The 21,773-nt window shown below is 37.2% G+C and overlaps 1 protein-coding gene across 10 annotated transcripts in view; it reads right to left on the reverse strand.

The window, feature by feature from the left end:
* Window positions 1-7,837: 7,837 nt before the first annotated feature.
* The window catches only part of FAM114A2 (family with sequence similarity 114 member A2), a 51,957-nt gene continuing 38,021 nt past the window's right edge, over window positions 7,838-21,773 (reverse strand). For all 10 annotated transcript variants that reach the window (XM_015141297.3, XM_015141300.3, XM_015141296.3 and 7 more), the window contains 5 exons: window positions 20,026-20,148; window positions 19,414-19,553; window positions 13,922-13,994; window positions 10,985-11,038; window positions 7,838-9,180 (listed from right to left, as the gene is read on the reverse strand). In XM_015141297.3, the coding sequence (XP_014996783.1) occupies window positions 9,046-9,180; window positions 10,985-11,038; window positions 13,922-13,994; window positions 19,414-19,553; window positions 20,026-20,148 (525 nt within the window). In that variant the 3' untranslated portion in view covers window positions 7,838-9,045. The remainder of the gene's footprint in view (window positions 9,181-10,984; window positions 11,039-13,921; window positions 13,995-19,413; window positions 19,554-20,025; window positions 20,149-21,773) is intronic.

Genomic DNA, 21,773 nt, shown 5'->3' on the forward strand with positions numbered 1-21,773 from the left:
ATGATAGAATCCCTCAGGGAAGCTTCTCAAACTCCTGCACTCCTCTCATCCCACTTTGGCTACCAATATAACTGCTTTTTGAGAGGAGCCAGTCTGAGCCACACTTGCCACCATTCCTGCTTCCGGGTGCTCATGACAGGGACACTCACAAGGGCCAGGGGACCCACTAGGTCTTTGTTTCCACTCCTGGGGAGTGGGCCACATTGCTTGACTTTTTGGCTCCCTGGCACAAAAGACCTCCTCTTCCTTTAAAAATAATTGAAATATTTACTGCGATAACTACAGATTCATGTACAGTTATTAGAAACAGAGAAATCCTGTGTATAGTTTATTCAGTTTCCCCCAATGGCAACAGCTTGCAAAACTAAGCATCCTTTCACAACCAGGATATTGACGTTGATACAATCCATCTATCTTACTCTGATTCCTCAGTTTTCTTACATGCATGCACATGCACGCACGTGCACACACACACCATATAAATATAAATAGTACTTATTTATATGTTGTGTGTGTGTGTGCATGGCACACACGCATTTTGTTCTATACATTTATCACATGTGTAGGCTCATGTGTCCACTTACCAACCACGACCAGTCAAGATACTGCATCCCCACAAGGATCCCTCCTGTTGCCATTTTTTTTTTTTTTTTTTTTTTGAGACGGAGTCTCGCTCTGTCGCCCAGGCTGGAGCGCAGTGACCGGATCTCAGCTCACTGCAAGCTCCGCCTCCCAGGTTTACGCCATTCTCCTGCCTCAGCCTCCCGAGTAGCTGGGACTACAGGCGCCCGCCACCTCGCCCGGCTAGTTTTTTGTATTTTTTTAGTAGAGATGGGGTTTCACTGTGTTAGCCAGGATGGTCTCGATCTCTTGACCTCGTGATCCGCCCGTCTCGGCCTCCCAAAGTGCTGGGACTGCTCTTTTAAAACCACACCCATCCTACCTCCTCCCCCATCCCTAACACCCAGCAATTATTCATCTGTTCTCCATTTCTAAACTTTTGTCATTTTAATGCCATATAAATAGAATTACACTGTAGGTAATCTTTTAGAATTGGATCTTTTCACTCAGCACAATTTCCTTGAGATTCACCCAAGTTTTTGCAGTATTGATGGTTTATTCCTTTCCGTTGCTGAGAGCAATCCATGGTACAGATGTACTAAAGTTTGTGTAATTCAAACTGAAAGGTATCTGTGTTGGTTCCAGCGTGGGGCTTTTACAAATAAAACATCTTTTACTAAAGTATCTTCTATTTATTACAAATAAAGCTGCTAAGAACATTTGTGTACTCCTTTCTGATCACGAATTGATACAGACACTACTACCTGACTGAAGCCCCTGTTCCTGCTGTGGCAAGCATGACTTGTCACCACACTGTCCTTTCTATGCCAATTCCTAGTGGCTGTAGATACTCTGTCCAGATGCTCCCCTGTGGACATTTATCTCTTAAGTAGGCACCTCCCAGGCCTTTCCCATTAAAGAAATACAACAGAACAAGCATGAGTTAGGGAACCAGACAACCTTGGCTCACACTGCAAGGGCTCTGCCATGTACACTTGTGAAATCTTGTGCAAGTCACTTAACCCCCTGAATCTGTTTCATATTCATCATAAAAAAGTAACTAATAGATGTTGAGGTTTCTTTACTAACAGCTTATAGTAACAATGCAATGAAACGGTGAAAAGCAGGAACTCTGGTACCAAGCTGCCTGACTTTAAATCCTGGTTCTACCTCTTGTTGGCTCTGTGACCCCAGGTAAGTTACTTAACCTCTCTGTGCCTCAGTTTTTCCATCTATAAATAGGCATGTCAACAGTACTTGTCTCATGGGGTTGTCGTGAGGACTGAATTAATACATGTAATACATGTTCAGAACAATGCCTGGCATAGTGCTTATGAATTCATGAGCATAAGCTCATCTTGTTATGTGGCAGGCACTGTTCTAAGCACTTTATGTAAATTATTTTGTTCAATCCTATCAATAACTATAAAGCAAGTGTTGTTATGAGATTGATTTTACAGATAACAAAATTGAATTAAGGAAGTCACTAGCTCATGGTCATAGGCCTGAAAGATGAGGGAGCTGAGATTCCTTTTTGAGCCTGTCTTTGCTCTTAACTTCTACAACCTCCTGGCAGCTCATAAACTGGGAGTGCCATTGCCTGGCGTCGCAGAGCAGCTGTGAGGATTACAAAGAAAAATGTTTCCCATGGTGCTTGGTATTCAAACTGCTCCATACATGTTAGTTTCCTCTTTTAACAACCAGTGGCTCATGTACAGTAGCTGATTCTGTAGTTCCATACACAGCAGAAATTGGCCCCTTAAGACATAAATCACCAAAACAAAGGTAGCAATTTGAAGGTATTGACAGATGCATCTGCAAACATTTGCAATGCTTACCTGACTCAACAATCACAACCAGATTTGGGACATGTCCACCCAACTCGGCCACAATTCAATACAACAAAGCAGCTGTCTCCCTTCTTTTTGTGGCAGGACAAGCCCCAAAATTGTCCAGGAGCATTTTCGGCTTTCCCCAGGAAAGACAGCTCTTAAAAGACCCCTTGGCTCTGCAGCTTTCATCACCGTAGTGTTGATGATCATTTCTCCATTTTGCTGTCCTACTATCCAACTGACTGCCAACTGCTGCCTCTCACTTCCTTGTCAGTGGCCATCTCTCACTGTCTCTCATCATCTTGCCTCTCCACCAGTCTCCGTTGCCACCGTCTCCACTGTCTTATTGCTGAATTAGTCACTGCCTCCTGATTGCTGTATTCATCCCCTTGTGGTTGCTACATGTTGCAAGACAGGCAAGCCCCAAAATTGGGGCTTAGCCCAGGAGGATTTTTTGCTTCACCCAGGAAAGAACTCAAGGGTGAGCCAGTGATGGTTAGACAGTGATCGTTTATTGAATGGTACTGCTCCTTGCAGGGCAGGGTTCATGGGCAGTGTGCTCAGAGTTGGTACTTGTGGGCTGCTGGCTAGCTGTATTTATATCCATTTTTAATTACATGCAAATTAAGGGTCAGATTATTCAGAAATTTCTAGAAGGGGGGTGGTAATAACTGAGTTGTTACTATGGCATTTGTAAATTGTCATGGCGTTGGTGGGAGCGTCTTATGCCAATAAGCAATGAGGGCAACTAGGGATCACCTTTGTAACCATCTGCTGGTTTCTGCTGGTTTTTTAAACTTTACCCTATCTGGACCAGTTCCTGTCCAGAATAGGACAGCAGGGTGGTGACCAGAAAACAAGTCCTGCTGGTTTCTTACCTCACTTTATCAGAGGGCTTTGCAGCTACAAAGCTGACATTGCTCAGCCATTGGCACGAGTGTGAGCTTCTCTGGGACAGGAATCACATATTCTGCATTTTGTTCTCCCAGCCCTTAACCCAGTTGTCTGGGAAGGAGTAACCTCTCAGTATATGTGCAGAACCCCAGTAAGATTCTGGTATAACGTAGAGAACCCCAGGCCAGGGATCAGAAGACCTGGGCTCAGGTCCAACCGAGCCTCCTACCAATGGTGTGACTTTGGGAGACTCACTTCCTCCTATGAGTCATCAACATCCCTAGCTGTGAAATAAGAAGTTTCAACCATATACACTCTGGAGTCCCTTCCGGCTCTATATTCTCTGCTGGTAGCAAAACAGTAGACCACTCTTTGTTTTTTGCTTTTATCTTTAGTTCCTTTTCCCCTGCCTCCTCCTTCATTTTCTTCATTTTTTCCTTTTCTTTTAGTCAGTCAACAAACATTTCCTACTACATTCCAGACCCTATGTCAGAAGCTGGGAACTCAATGGTAAGCAAGATAAATGCAGGAAAAAAAGTACTTAAGTGTTTGTTGATTTACTGAATACTATAACTGCATACTATTCAATTCGTATTTTGAACGTTTGCTTCAACATACAAGCTAATTGTGCAGTTTCTATTGCTCTTAATGACATGCCTGTGAGAAGTAAAGGAAAACCCAATTATATTAAACACTTAAGAGAAGTCCTACAATTCTGACATAAGCAGCTACAGAAATTATGTAGACACTTCAGGTTTAAACAGGTTTGGCTGAAATTGCCAAGGTCACTGCAACAGTTACCCAGGTGAGGATGGCTGGTAGAAACTCTGTAGTAAACTACCTCCATTCCAACTTACAAATGCGCTTTAAAAAATTAAACATAGGCCAGGCACCGTGGCTCACGCCTGTAATCCCAGCACTTTGAGAGGCTGAGGCGGGCGGATCACGAGGTCAGGAGATCAAGACCATCCTGGCTAACACAGTGAAACCCTGTCTCTACTAAAAACACAAAAAATTAGCTGGGCGTGGTGGCGGGCGCCTGTAGTCCCAGCTACTCAGGAGGCTGAGGCAGGAGAATGGCGTAACCCGGAAGGAGGAGCTTGCAGTGAGCTGAGATCGCGCCACCACACGCCAGCCTGGGCGACAGAGGGAGACTCCATCTCAAAAAAATAAAATAAAATAAAATAAAAATAAAATAAACATATTGGTACATTCACAGTTAAGCTGGGAAAACAACTTCTTTTGTAATATAGCTTTTTACATAGTTTGATGTTTTGGAGTGAAATTCCCCCTCCCTTCAAGAGTATGATGCTTTATCAGATTCCATATGTAAGAACTTGGCATGAGCCCCTCTCCCCTTGGCACTGTTACATTAAACCTTATCAGACTCCCCATATGCGAATTACCAAGTTACTGACCCCAACTACTGGACTTCAAAAATATATATACACTCAAGAGTTTAACAGACACCAGGAGAGCTTAGGCAGAGCTACACTCTTGTCAGACGCTTCTCCAAATACAGAGCTCAGACTATGTGCTCTGTCATCCTGTGACAGGATGACACCCTGTAGCCTTCGTGCTAATATCTGAAGACCGGCCCTAGAGGGACCTCACCTGTCGCATGTGTCTCCACTGTGGTGGTCAAGCCTGCTTCCCCCTAAAACCACTCGTAGAAAGGTATATCTCAAACATTAACTAGACTTACTCTTCACAGAGGTCTGCTCCTCTCCTAACTGAGCAACTGGACTTTTAGTAATTTTGGAACGCACTTACTATATGGTTAATGTACCTCTTCTATAGAGTATATTCCCTGTGAGGTTTGTTCTCATTATTCTCCCCCTCTTTAAGCATTGTGAAGCTACAATGTTCACTTTCTATGGAAATAACCTAGGTGATTTGTGAAATCATACTTTGATCACCTATTTCCACTATATAGAACAGCTTTATAACTAGTTTGGGAGCACAGAATGGCTAATGTATACAGTAAGAGACAAATGTGGGACAACACAAGTAGAAATAGATGATGGCTTCACTCAATTTGCAGTTTCTGTATCTGTTCTTATAAGGGTAGGCCAGTCAGATACTTAAATTCTGGAAAGTTCAACATTGACTTGTGAGGGTAAAGTGGTAACTATAAACTATCTTCCTTTGCTTTTAGCTCAAAGGACAAATGAATTGAGAGAATATTCAGTTGTTTTTTTTTTTAATTGTCTTTAGGACTTGATTGGGGAAATGATAATTAAACATGAAGGGCCTTTGGGATTTGGCTGGACGATACAGTAACAGGGAAGGATGGGCTTCAAGTTAAGCAGGGAGGACCGAATGAACTAGTGTTTGAGGAACATTAAGGATATAGCCAGAAAGTCAGGCCAGTGGGCAAGTTTTCAAAATTCTCTTCATACGGTTGCCAGAGGCCTTTATGACATGTTAACTAAGAGGCTTATTAGTTTTAGAACTTACTCATTTCTCAAATGCTTTTTAAGTCCTTTATGAAAAGAGACATCATGTTGTGTTGTTAAGAGATAATAAAAGGGCCAGGCGCAGTGGCTCGTGCCTGTAATCCCAGCACTTTGGGAGGCCGAGGCAGGTGGATCACCTGAGGTCAGGAGTTCGAGACCAGCCTGACCAACATGGAGAAACCCCATCTCTACTAAAAATACAAAATTAGCCAGGTGTGGTGGCACATGCCTGTAATCCCAGCTACTTGGGAGGCTGAGGCAGGACAGTCACTTGAACCCAGGAGGCAGAGGTTGCGGTGAGCCAAGATCACACCACTGCACTCCAGCCTGGGCAACAAGAGCAAAACTCCATCACACACACACACACACACACACACACACACACACACACACGAAGAGATAATAAAACATCTCAGTCTCTGACATTTGTGAAATATCACACTTGTTGAGCGCCCACTGTGGGTATAATTTTATTCTGGGTTTTTCTAAACTGAAGAATTCAGGTTTAAAATTCAGAACACCTCTAGAAATACAGAAAAATTTCTATTTCTCAAATGGAGACATCAATAGCAACTACCTATAAAATAGCTCTCCCTCAAAAAGGTCTTTCATTAAAAACAAGCACAAAAGAGAACATCTTTTTTCAGCAGTAAGAACCCACGAGATCTTGTTCTTTGGTTATAGGATTGAAAAAATCACATTTGTACACCTAGCACTGATTTCAGATTCGAAGTAATGCCATCTATAAAAATCATAATTTCACATTTCAGTGGCCTGCCAACCTGGATATCTATGCTTAAAAAAAAAAAACTATCAAAACAAGGAAAATATAGCTTGTCTTTAACACATTTCTAAGGTATTATGTAAAGGAAAATAGTTTCATAGAGGTTTCTACTTCTTTTAGATCAAATTAATAGTCTCTCTTAATCACAGCCTTTAAAAATCTCAATAGCAGAAAAAGACGCATTTACCCTAGCAAAACTTGAACATTTCACTTTTTAAGGTTTTAAGTGAATTGGAAAGGCATATATTAGTAATTAGTGGTAAATCTTAGACACCAAAAATTTAAAAGGAAAATAGTACCAAAAGTGTAGCTGTTACCAAAAAACTACAACACTGTAACTACCCCAAATAAAATAATGAAGCACATACTATCCAAAAACCATCACTATAATCCAGCAGGTTCCAAAGTGATCCCTGAATTTACCTACTCATCTGTCATGAATGTTTATCTTTCTCTATACCTACTGGATCAAGGAACCTTAATTCTTTTTCAGTATATTTTATGTGAAGAGTAGACAATTGTTGCTCACAATTGGGCCTTTCATCATTTCACTAGTGGTCCCTAACTCCATTAAAATACACACACACACACACATACACACATATATACACACACACACACACACACACACATATATGGGGGGTGGGGAAGCTAATGGGGAAGATGAGAAAAAAAGAGTTGGTGAGTCATATTTACCTTATGTGAGACCTAATCTAAAATTTGCCAAATTCAGTGCTGAAATCTGAACAGGTGTATAAAAAGAGTTGTTACTCTCTCCTTCATATTTATACCGCATTTCTTGAAAGAAAAACCTTAAATATGTTTCTAGGTTAAGGATTTAAAGTTGCCACACTGCCATTATACAAAAGGCTGAACAGACAGCAGGCAAAGTGACCAGTTTCTAGACTTTGCCCTCAAGGGATACAGGTTCAGACACATCAACCAAGCTTGAGGCAACAATTCAAAACTGGAGACACCAGCCTTTGTAACCAGAAGGCAACTGTTTTTCTGAAACTTCAGAAATATTCAAGCTGGGAAGGGTGAAATTTATCTTTAAAAAGGAATATTCAAAAACTTTCTGATCATATTAAGACAGAATATAGGCAGAGTAACATTGTAGTGCTGTTGGTATACGTTTTTAAACCAAATTTATTTATCATCCTTGCTTACTGACTCCTGCCCCAAAGAAGGATATTACATGGAAACAGTCTTTATACTAATCTATGTTATGGCTTTGCGTTCCTATTTTTTTTGGTCTGAGTAAGATATTAGGGCTCGTGCTTACAAAAGCAAATGAAAGGATCAAATAACATGATTAATACATTTTATTACAAAGCTTTTAGAAGATGAGGGGCAGAGCTAACAAATTACCTTAATCATTAAAAACCACAAAGTTGGAGAATTTTTTTAAAAAGAGTGGATACCAAAATAGCTTTTAGGAAGATGACAGCTTAATAGTCTCTTAAGTTGTTGAAGACAGCAAAAGAAGGCTTAAGATCTGGAGGATAAAAGTTATATTCAAAAACATGCTAAAGAATACATTAAAACAAACAAAGAACGAGGAAAAAATAAATTGTGCCTTAGAAGTTAAATCCTGTCATAAATGAACATAATTTCTGAAGGACTATGGCCCACTTCAACACTCAAACAAAAAAAAACCTCATTGCTAAAACAGCTTCAACATTCCTTTGGAGTTTGCTGTAAAGAATTTATCCTGCATATAGGGTAGACATGAAACACATCTTGAAGAGACTCAGAATATCTGCAAACATAAAACTGCTTCTCTAAACGGCATTTACTGGCCTTGAATCCAGTAGAGTAGGGTTCAGCTATGACATGAAATGTGTCATCCTGGGGACGGGGGAGCAATTTGAAGAAAAAGGGCACTTTGCTATAGTTAATTCATGTGGCTGTAATAGTCTACAAGTTTCTCCTCAATGCCAAATATCTATTAAGAATTTAAAAATGCAGATGAAACTTTCTATTTCCAAGAATTCATGTGATAAAGGGTAATCATCACAGAGTTTACATATGCTCAGTTTTCTTAAAGCCATAGATTTTATTCCAGAAAGGAGAAAGTACACGGCATCAATAAACCACACATGCCATGAATTTTAGAACACTAAATTATTTTTCTCTGGCTTATCAACCAGTTATATCCATGGGCTGCAAATTATACCCACAACAAAACTGATAACATTTTGCAACATGTCAAAGAAAGACCAACATTTTTGCCTGAGTATCCCACTAACCTTTATCTAGAGTTATTATTCTTGGACTTTCTACAGAAGTTTCTTTTCAAATAATTTATGAATTACAACAACTGGAAAGAATACTGTGAGGACCTGAATACTTCAATCAAACACTGAAGGCAACAATCTTTCTCTTTAAACCATCTCTCCTGCCTGAATTTTTATATACTAAAATAACCCCACTCCTTCATTTCTGCAGGAGTAGCCAGATAAGGTGGCATTCCTTGGCCATCACAAGTCCCAGGTCAAAACATCTCCGTTCTTCAATGTTCTAGCAAAGGCTTCTGGCCCTGCAGCTCATGCCTGTGTGATTCAATCTTGTTCTCAATGAGAGAGATCTCTAGCACAGGTAAGAGTAGCTGAAAGGCGTCCTGGATGTAGGAGGCACTGTTTGATGCCTGCCAGGATTGAAAAAACAAAAAAAGAGAAAACATTAGTTATTTAAAAGAGAAGATATAGTGTAAGACAACAAGGGGAACAGATTAATTTTTGTAATCTAACTGAATTCATAGCCTGGCAAATAAGAGCAGTGACTTGGCCATTTTGGTAAACTCTATTATAGGGAAAAGGATCCAGCTCTTAAGATGATACGACAGCAAAACAGAATGTCACCATTTTTGTCCAACTTGCCCATCAGAAATGGTAGCTGTTCTTTGGCAACCTGCTCAGACTTGGCATTCAAAGCTTATTTATTCCTTTATTAAGTGGGGTAGATTATGTCACAATATTGTGGTCAATTACTGAAAGAGGCTTTCAGAAGGCTATAAATTCTACACCTATAGAATTTCTAGCCCATTGTGATAGCTCTTCTTCCATGAACTCAATGCAATCAGTGAGCACAATAACTGCTCACACACATAAACAAATAATATTGCTTTCAAAGATGACAGTATAGATATATTTCTACCTTGAACAACATTTTTCAGAAGTGTTAGAGAATCATTACCCTCAGTTTGCTGAGGGTAATTCATTTATACTGAAAAGCCCTCACCTTTCAAAAGAATATCAACAGAGACTTGATTACATTAAGACAAAATGTATAATTTCAAAGACAAGAGTGTTTCAAATCTGTATGCAAAAAAAAATCAACTAAAAATAATAGAGAGCCCATATCAAGTGAGATTACCTTTTTAAAATTTATCAGTGGCAAGTACTCCTATTTAAAATTCAGTGTGACATTTAATACTCAATTTCCCACACACAAGAGACCTCAGATATCATCAAGTTAAATCTCTTATGTTGCGCATGAAAATAACGAAGTTTGTCAGAGTCACACAACAAATCAAGGAAGATCCAGAGCAACACTGGGTTCCTGGTTTACAAAGTCCTTTCTTCTGCCATTTACTAAATCACAAACTTATATTTTTAAAAGTTATTTAAGTGATCAAAATAGCTTCCCTGACTACTCAATTAAAACTGTGTAATTAAAGAATTAAAATCATTTCCTTGATGGTAATGTCAAAAGAATTTAAAACTAGAGAAGAGTTTGGTAGTTGAAACATTTTTTCAATTAACATCTAAAACTTAACTATCAAATATATATTTTCCCCCCAGACTTACATAAACATGTTTTTAAAAAAATCATCAAAAAGTCTATGTTGTTTGCACAGTTAATTTCAAGGTAGACTTCTTAAAACATGAAATCCAGAAAACATCACATAAGGAGGTAATATAATCAGTCACAGGATCCTCTTTTCCACTGACTTAAACCACCTACTTTCTCAAATCTAATGGAATGATGAGGATAATGTAAACACTACCTTTCTGACAAAACAAAGCATGATTTCCTAGCAAGGAAATGACAAAATGTTTTGTTTTATAACAAACCGCTGCATAAACTTTAGTCCTTTAGGAAGCAGCGCTTACCTGTTTGTAATTTTCAGCCCTTCATGTTTACCAGCTGGTATTCAGAAGGTGTTTCATTACTGTGAACCGTCTATTAAGCTATCAAGGATTAGTACTAAGTAATGATAATCTACTGCTTCTTCCATTGTACTTTACCCTGCAGCTTCAACTGTATGCTTTGTAATTAATAAGGAAGGAATACATATCAAATATACACTATTTTGGTCATGTCTACATCAATATGGTTAAATTACCAATATGGTGAAAAAAATAAAAAAGCCAAAAACAAAAGGCTTCAGAAGAGTTAATTAGTACGTAATACCTTTGGAGTCAGAGACTTAAACAATTACTACTAACCTCTAGAAATACTGCAGTGATTAATGGGTTAAGGACATCTGCCATTTCTTTGACCTGGAATAAAGAATACATTTTTAAGTGAGCAGAGTAGGTTAAGTAACAGTACGTGGAGTACGATCACACTTTAAAACACACACACACACACACACAAACATACACACACACACGTACATAAATATTAAATATAAGCATAGAAGTCTGGACTGAAAGCAAAATGTCATCTTCAGGAAGTGAAATTGTAAGTGTTTTAAACTTCCTTCTTATCTTTCTGTGCTATCCATATTGAGAGTGTATTGTTTTATACCTTTTTATTGACTTTAAAAAGTATCATTTTTAATGATACTTTAAAAATGATACTACAAAATCTTAGAACCATTTTAAAACAAAATATGTAGATATGGAACATGTGCTCAAAAAACTCAAGGGTCTTTAACACAGGCTGTTTAGAAAAGTCTTATAAATAAATAATGTAATTTAACACTTGTATGTGTCAGCATCTTATAGTTGATATGCTAGCTTAAAGTATCCTTATGGAACACAGAGAAAGATTTGGCCTTATAAGATTAACTTCAGGAAACCCAGATCCTCTTGTCAAGAAAATACTACAGGGAAAAGTGAAGCTGTACCAAAAGATTATCCTTTACAGGAATAATCTAAACTCAAATTTTAAAAAATTAACTTAGGCCATGGTCTTAATTAAAACAAATGTAATGTTCATGACTAGAGCTTTTAAATAAACAAATACATAAATAAATAAAATTTAAGAGCCCACAGTAATTTTGCTGCTACACTGACACTGATATACTTACTATAAAGTGATTTTCATTTGCTTGTTTAAAATGCCCTTGATTTTATCCTAACTTATTATTACTGGTTTCTCAATCATCGTCCATAACTCACACATCTTCATAAATTTTTACAATTCCAATTTTGAAAATCCCCAAAGACTTTAGCTTTAACTACATCTTTCCCACTGACTGGCAACTGCATACCGTGAGCACTGCCATAGTCTAAGTACAGAGTTGCTCTTTAAAACCAGAGTCAAAATCTGAAGTTTGAATTTTATCAAGGTCTATATGTCCATTACAGGTCTCAGAAGATAGCATAAAAAACACTGAAAACTTCATAAACAGAAATGAACAGAAATTAATTAGAATTAGACATAGACAAGCTGATCCTAAAATTCAGATGGAAATGCACAAGGCCCCAAGTAGTCAAAAAATCTTGAAAATAAAAACAAAGTTGGAGGACTTACACTTCTTGATTCCAAACCTACTACAAAACTACAATAATCAAGACAATATGATACTGGCATTAGGATAAACATACAGATTAATGGACTAAAAATCAGAGTCCAGAAATAAACCCATATATCTATGCCTAACTGATTTTCAACAAAGGAGCCAAGACAATTTAATGGAGGAAAGAACAGTCTTTTCAACACATAGTACTGGAACAAATGGATATCCATATGCAAAAGCATGAAGTACGGCCCCCTACCTCACACCATACACAAAAATTAACTGAAAATGGATCACAGACATAAATGTAAGGGCTACAACAAAACTTTTAGAAGATTAGAGGAGTAAAACTTCACTGCAAAGGACACTATCAAAAAAGTGAAATGACAACTCATGGACTTGGAGAAATACATTCTCATCAAAAATCTGATAAGAAACATGTATTGGGAAAACATTAAAAAAAAAAAAAACTCCTACAAGTAATAATAAAAACACAAACAATCCAAGTTTTAAAACAAGCAAAGTGCTGAAATAGGTATTTCTCCAAAGAAGTCAAACAAACAGCCAATCAGCACATTAAAAGATGTTCAACATTGGCCGGGCATGGTGGCTCATGCCTGTAAACCCAGCACTTTGGGAGGCCAAGGCGGGTGGATCACCTGAGGTCGGGAGTTCGAGACCAGCTTGGCCAACATGGTGAAACCCCGTCTACCAAAAATACAAAAGTTGGCTGGGCATGGTGATGGATGCCTGTAATCCCAGCCACTCGGGAGTCAGAGTTAGGAAAATCACTTGGACCAGGAGGTGGAGGTTGCAGTGAGCTGAGATCATGCCATTGCACTCCAGCCTGGGCGACAAGAGCAAAATTCCACCTCAAAAAAAAAAAAAAAAAAAAAAAGATGTTCAACATCTTTAGCCATTAGAGAAATGTAAATCAAAACCACAATGAGATATCATTTCATACCCACTAGGATGGCTAAAATAAAAACAAACAACAATAAGTATTAGCAAGGATATGGAGAAACTGGAACCCTTATACATTGCTAGTGAGAATGTAAAATTGTGCAGCCACTTTGGAAAACAGTTTGGTAATTCCTTAACGACCATATCGCCCATATGACCCAGCAATTCCACTCCTAGCTATCTACCCTAGAGAAATGAAAACATATTGACATAAAAGCATACATGCATGTTCACAGCAACATTATTCATTATAGCCAAAAAGCAGAAATAATCCAAATGTCTATCAACTGATGAACAAATTAAATGTGATATATATCCATAAGATAGATTATTATTTGGTAATAAAAAGGAAGCATTAATACATGCTACAATGTGGATAAGCCTCAAAAACACTATGCTAAGTGAGTGAAACCAAACACAAAATACCACATATTGTTTAATCCCATTTATGTGAAAGATGCAAAGCAACCAAATCTATAGAAAGAGAAAGCAGATTCATGGTGCTTAGGGCTGGGAAAATATGGAGTGAAAGGGAATGGGGATTGTACGAGTTTTGGGGAAGGCTGATGAAAGTGTTTTAAAATTAGACTATGGAAATGGCTGCACAACTCTGTAAATATACTAAAAACTTAAAACTATTGAATTGTACACTTAAAGTGAGCAAATTTTATGATATTTAAACTGCTAAAGAAACCAGACAAACATTATTGCAATAAGAGGCATGAATTCTTACCCCAGCAGTTGTTAGGCAGGTGGTGAACTCTTTAGACAAAGAGGACAACTCTTTACACAACACAATTGTCATCCTAGGAAAGAAAGGAAAAGTCAGAAACGTTCTTTTCTCTTTTTTTATTTTCTTAATAAGCTATATTTAACAACTGTCAGAACAGAACAAATCACTCCTGGTACTAAATGTGAAAGAAGAAAGCTTTTCAAGGGAGTAGTAGCCCCCCTTATCAGTGGTTTCACTTTCTGCAGTTTCAGTTACTCATGGTCAACAATGATCTGAAAATAATTTCAAAAAAATTCCAGAAATAAATAATTCATAAGTTTGTAATTGCACATCGTTTTGAGTAGTGTGATGAAATCTCTCATTGTCTGCTCCATCCCACCCAGGACATGAATCATCCCTTTGTCCAGCATATCCACAGAACCCATTCATGAGTCAGCTATTAATAGTAGCCATCTCGGTTATCAGACTGAGCGCTGTGTTATCACAGTGCCTATGTTCAAGTAACCTTTATTTTACTTAATAATGGCCCCTGCTATGGTTTTGATATGTCCCCTCCAAAACTCATGTTGAAATTTTATTCCCGACATGGCAGTATTAGGAGGTGGGACTGAGTGGGAGCTGTTTGGATAATGGGGCACTGTCCTCATGAACAGATTAATGAAATTATCACAGTCGTGAGTTCTCACTCTGGTGGGAATAAATTAGGTCCCAGAGAGCATGTAGTTATAAAGCAAGTCCAGTCTCTCATGCAGGTCTCTTTGCACATACCCACTCATCTTCCTGCTTTTTTACCATGTTGTGGAGCGGTATACGGCCCTCACCAGAAGTCAAGCAGATGCCAGTGCTATGCTCTTGGACTTTCCAGCCACCAGAATCATGAGCCAAATAAGGCTCTTTTCTTTGTAAATTATCTACCCTCAGATATTCTGTTACAGTAACACTAAATGGGCTAAGGCAGCCCCAAAGCCCAAGAGTTGTGATGCTGGCAATTCAGACATGCCAAAGAGAAGCCATAAAGTGCTTCCTTGAAGTGAAAAGGTGAGAGGTCCTCACTTCGTAAGAAAAAAGAAAATTATATGCTGAGGCAGCTAATCTACAATAAGAATGAATCTTCTACCCATAAAACTGTGAGAAGGAGAAAGAAATCATGCTACTTTTGCTGTTGCACCACTAACTGCAAAAGTTCTAGTCACAGTGGGTGATATGTACTGAGTAAGATGAAAAAAGCAAACTACTCATCTGACAGGGGACTAATATCCAGAATATACAAAGAACTCAACAGTAAAAGTAAAAAAAACTCATTAAAAAATAGGCAAAGGACATGAACAGACATTTCTCAAAAGAAGACATACAAATGACCAACGGATACATGAAAAAATGCTCAATATCACTGATGTATCAATAATCAAGAAAATGCAAATCAAGACCACAGTGAGCTATCATATCACCCCAGTTAGAATGGCTATCATTATTAAAAAGACAAAAAAATGGCTGGGCATGGTGGCTCATGCCTATAATCCCAGCACTTTGGGAGGTCAAGGCAGGTGGACCACTTGAGGTCAGGAGTTTGAGACAAGCCTGGTCAACATGGTGAAACTCCATCTCTACTAAAATACAAAAATTAGCTGGGCGTGGTGGAGCGCACTTGTAATCCCAGCTACTCAGGAGGCTAAGGCAGGAGAATCACTTAAACATGGGAGGCAGAGGTTGCAGTGAACCAAGATTGCGCCACTGCACTCCAGCCTGAGTGACACAAGCAAGACTCCATCTCAAAAAAAAAAAGACAAAAAAATAATAGATGCTGGCAACAATTCCAAGAAAAGAGAATTCCTATATGTTGTTAGAACGTAAATTAGTACAACCACTATGAAAAACAGTATGAAGATTTCTCAAAAAATAAAATGGAACTACCAAACTACTGGGTATTTAGCCAAAGGAAAATAAATAAATACATATATCAAAGGGATACCTGCACCTGCATGTTTATTGCAGCACTATTCACAAAAGCAAAGATATGGAATTAACCTAAGTTAGTTGACAAATGGATAAAGAAAATGTGGTGCGTGTGTGTGTATATATATACATATACACACACACACACACATAATGGAATACTATTCAGCTATTAAAGAAAATGTCATTTGCAGCAACACAGATAGAACCACAGGTCATGAGGTTAAGTGAAATAAGCCAAGCACAGAAAGACAAACACCTCATGTTCTCACTCATATGTGGGAGCTAGAAAAACATGATCTTACGGAAATAGAGAATAGAACAACTGTGATACCAGAAATGGGGAAAGGTGGGTGGGTGAGTGGGTGGAGATGAAGTTAGTTAATGAGTACAAACATACAGTTAGATAGAAAAAATAAATTCTAATGTTTGATAGCAGAATAGGGTGACTTATATTTAGCAATAATATTTTGTATATTTCAAAGTAATGTAGACACTTGAAATGATACCAACATATAGACATGATAAACACTCAAGGTGATGAATATCCCAAATACTCTGACTTGATCATTATACATTCTATGCATGTAACACTCACATGTACCCCATATATAAAAATATATAAATTATATATAAATATATAAATGATATATAAACATATACTATAAATATATAAATCATATATAAAATATATATCATGTATCTATATATAGATACATACATATAATATATATTTATATAAATTAAATATATATTACATAATATATAATATATATTATATTAAATATACATATTAATATTTAATATATAATATACATTTATATATTATATATTTGTAATATATACATATTTATTTATATATTTGTAATATATACATATATAATATACATTATATTATAAAAATATAACATATATTTATATTATATATTATATGTTTATATATAATATAAATTATATTATATATTATATTAATATATTATATAAATATATATTATTATATTATATAAATATTAATATATTATATATTTATATATTTATTTTATATAATATATAAATTTTATATAATATATATTATACATTACAGACAGTCATATAATATATATTTTTATATATTATATATTTTTATAATACATTATATATTATATGAATATGTTATATAATTATGTTATATAATTATGTTATACATGTTATAAAAAATATAAATATATAATATAGAATATATAAATATATATTTATATAATTTACAATACAGTAAATATATTATATATTATATAAATATATATTAATTATATATATTATATATTTATAGCATTATATATTATAAATATATATTTATATAAATATATACTATAAATATATAAATGGTATATTATAAACATATAAATATATTTATATATATGAATATATTATAAACACATACATTATATAAAAATATATATAATATGTATCAATAAAATATTTTTTAAAAAGATGGAAAAGGCATTAAATTTGTGGGTGGAAGACATGCATGGAAATGTGTTCCAAATGATGGCAATCAAGTGTGGTACTACCCACAGTTTCAGGAATCCACTAGGGGCTTAGAACATAACCCATACAGATAAGGGGGTACTACTGTATGCCTAAATCAGCCCGCCAATGTATAAGAAGGTCCATCTGAGCAGGCACTCATGCTACAGAAAAAGGAAGTTCAGTCCTTAGAAAAACGTTTCTATTTTATAAAATCCTCTAGAAAGCAGTATATGTTCAAGTCAAATCAAATAGAAAATAATTAAAATACATTTTAAGGAGACAACATCACACTCAAAAGACCCTACATTCCATTTAGAAAAGTTAAAAATATGTATTCATTAATTCTAAGAACCTCAGTTCTTAATAACAGTTATTAGTTACTGGGTGCTAATTACATGCCAGACACCATGCTAAGGGATTTACATGTATCATTTCTAATTTTTACAACAACTCCAAAAGTAAGTGATTAGTCCATCTTTAATAATATTTACCTAAAGTCTTGTATGTGCCAGATTTTATTTACTTAAAGTCTTTCAAACAATGGGAACATATCAGTGAACAAGAAAAGTCCTAGTTTTCATGGATTCCAACTTACTTGCTAAATTAAGGGGGAGACTATATACATATATACACACACACACATATGTATACATATATACACATATATATTCATATACATATAAGTGTTATGTGGTGATATAAGCTAAGAAAATAAAGCAGAGTAAAAGGACAGAGAATGGTTGGAGATGCTATTTCAGACTTTGTGGTGAAGGAAGGCTTTTCTAAAAAGGTGGCACTTGAGTAGACTTGAATTCAGAGAGGGAGTGAACCACATTTCAAAGAACATTTCAAGCAGCAGAAATAGCCTCTTTTCCACAGAACAGGCTCCTTTTAGGGTTGTGAGTCTCTCATCCTTAAGGATGTTCAAGAAGACAAATGAGCCCCCTATTATGGGATAGTGTAGTGGAATGGTGATGGTGCAAGTAAAGAGGAAGTCTGCAGAAGACTGACAGCCCCTCCCAGTTCTAACAATGGGCACTCTCATATATTTGTTTCTAATTAAAATTCTCATTATTTCAATCAGGAGATTTACTCAGAAACTACTGGGCTTTTTCTTCCCCACCTATGATTATCTATACTATTTTTGAAAAATTTTTGTATAAATCAGCAATATCATGAGAAAAAAAGAATGGGTTCAGGACACTCAGACCTGGGCCTAAATCCCAGGCCACACAACACAGACAGATTACTTAACTCCTCTAGTTTGCATTTCCTCATGATTAAAACTGGACTAATCACTTACTTTTGGGGTTACAAAAATTAGAAGTTATACATGCAAATCCCTTAGCATGGCACTTGGCATGGTATATAATTAGCACTCAATAATAACTACTATTAAGAACTGAGGTTCTTAGAACTCTTCTCTGTTTTCACTTACACCAAATTCCATTCCTATTAAAACTAATAATCTGTAGGCCGGGCGCAGTGGCTCAAGCCTGTAATCCCAGCACTTTGGGGGGCCGAGACGGGCGGATCACGAGGTCAGGAGATCGAGACCATCCTGGCTAACACGGTGAAACCCCGTCTCTACTAAAAAAATACAAAAAACTAGCCGGGCGAGGTGGTGGGCGCCTGTAGTCCCAGCTACTCGGGAGGCTGAGGCAGGAGAATGGCGTGAACCCGGGAGGCAGAGCTTGCAGTGAGCTGAGATTCGGCCACTGCACTCCAGCCTGGGCGACAGAGCGAGACTCCGTCTCAAAAAAAAAAAAAAAAAAAAAAAAAAAAAAACTAATAATCTGTAAAGAAATAGTTTTCAGAACATGAGCTGGTTCATAAAAAGGGCAGATTTATAATGCTGATTTATCATGGTTCAATGAAAAGGAAAAAACAACCAAAATAAACAAACCGTCTAATATGTGGATGGGTGTGAGGTGAATGGCTTCTTGAGAGAGATGTTTATAAAACTTTGGAAATAGGCCAAGGAAACTCCTGCAATTTGCATCATTTAGAGGAATTCTCATTACACTTACTGGGAAAGAGTTTGGCTCCTTTCTACGGCTGTCACTTCCTGCTTCCTGCCATGCAGAACCAATGCAGCTGTTTTGTGGAATAGTTCAATTGAGCAAGCAGTCAGTTCAGCTAGACTCCGGATTGCAAACGCATGGATATCCTGGATGGAAAAACAAAACACAGCATAGCAAAACATTTGGTGGAAATGATACCACCTTACTTCTCTCATACTACAGGATTTGTAGCAGAGACTAATAGTTGCCTTCCAATAAAGAGTGTCTTCTTCTTCCACAGTGATGTAATTTTAAAGCTGGGCTCAAAGCTACAAACACAAAGGCTCCCCTGTAGTCAGGTGTGACCAAGTAACTAAGTTTTGGTCAAATGATTTAGATAACAAGTGTCAGGCGGCAGTTTCTGGGAACCTTCCTCATGACAAAACACACATGCATCCTTTCTCTCTTTTTTCTTCACTCCTCCTTTAATCTTATAGTCTGGATCTAAGATGCTACAATCCTAGATCACAAGGTTTAAATTACGGATAGCAGTGTAAAAACTAAGGAGCCTGGGTCCTTGATTGTGATACATCTCAAATCTACTAAAACAAACAAAAAAGCCTTAGTTGCTTTGGCTACCTCTATTGAATTTTTGTTGACTTGCTCAGTATTTTCTGCTTCCAACTGTTTTTCTCCTTCTTCATTCTCTGCTAATGGCTTGGTCAGAGACTTCCTGATCCATTCGTGGGCGGTATTTCTTGCCTAAGTAAGAAAAATATTGGCCATCAACAATTCAATTCAGTTCACCAAAATTACTGTGCACCTACCAGGAACACAATAGCATCCTAGAAGTAAGGGCACTTGTTCTTACCTGAACATACCATCTAGCTTTTCAGTCCTTATCACTGCTGTCCATCATTTCAGTCCTTATCATAAGTCCTTTTCAGCACTTATCACTGCTGTCCATCATTCCTTTTTTAAATTCTCTAATTGGTGGGTTTTTGTTTTTGTTTTTTAGACAGAGTTTCACTCTTGTTGCCCAGGCTGGAGTGCAATGGCACAATCTTGGTTCACTGCAACCTCCACCTCCTGAGTCCGAGCGATTCTCCTGCCTCAGCCTCTCGAGTAGCTGGGATTACAGGCAACCGCCACCATGCCTGGCTAATTTTTGTATTTTTAGTAGAGATGGGGTTTTGCCAGGTTGCCCAAGCTGGTCTCGAACTCCTGACCTCAGGTGATCCCCCTGCCTTGGCCTCCCAAAGTGCTGGGATTACAGGCGTGAGCCACTGCACCTGGCCTCTAATCAGCTTTTCAAAAAACCAAGGTATAATTTACATATAGTAAAGTGCACAAATCTTCAGAGTATGGCTTAAGAAATGTTTATACGTGTATATGCCTGTTAAACTGTGATGAAGATATAGAATATTTCCTCATCCCTAGAAGGTCCCTTCATGTCCCTTCCTCGCCAATACTGTTCCAACCATGTCTCCCTCCTCCTGCCCAAAGACAACCCCTCTTCTGCTCACCATAAATAATTTTCCCTGATCTTAAAATGCATAAAAATAGAAATATAAGTTCATTCTAATTTGTGTTTGGCTTAAGCACAACATAATGTCTGTTAGATTTATCCATGTTGTTGCATGTATTAGTTCATTCATATTAACTGTTGCGTAGTATTTCATTTTATATACAGTCATGCACCACATAATGATGTTTAGGTCAACAACAGACCACATATATAATAGTGGTCCTGTAAGACTGGAATACTATATTTTTACTCTATCTTTTCTATACCATTGTGTTGCAACTGCCTACAGTATTCAGTACTGTAGCATGCTGTACAGTTTTGTACTGGAGCAATAGGTTACACAATATAGCCTAGGTATGTAACAGGCTACATCAGCTAGATTTGTGTAAGTACACTCTCTGATATTCGCCCAATGACAAAACTGCCTAATGATGCAGTTCTCATAACATATCCTCATCAATAAACAATGCATGATTGTATATATCACAATTTATCCATTCTCCTGATAATGAATCTAGTTTTCTTTGGTTTTTGTAACCCCACGTTCTTCTGTTCTCCTCTGACCTTTATGATCATTCCTTCTCAGTCTCTTTTATATATTGATCCTAGCTGGCCAGTCTCTTAAACACCAGAATCATTTGGAGGTTTAGCCTTCACTTCTTACTTGTCTCATCCCATTCCCTCTCCATTGATCCTATGCCAGTGGTTTTAACTATCCTCAGCCTACTGTTGACTCTTAGATCCTTATTTCTAGCCCTGACCTCTCCTGAAAATTTATTCCAAATGCCTGCTAGACAAAATACTCTGCAGGCATCACACACATAACAAGTAAAAACTTTGAACTCATTGTCTTTCTCTT

This window comes from Macaca mulatta, chromosome 6 (genome assembly GCF_049350105.2).
Source record: "Macaca mulatta isolate MMU2019108-1 chromosome 6, T2T-MMU8v2.0, whole genome shotgun sequence".
Taxonomy (NCBI): Eukaryota; Metazoa; Chordata; class Mammalia; order Primates; family Cercopithecidae; genus Macaca; species Macaca mulatta.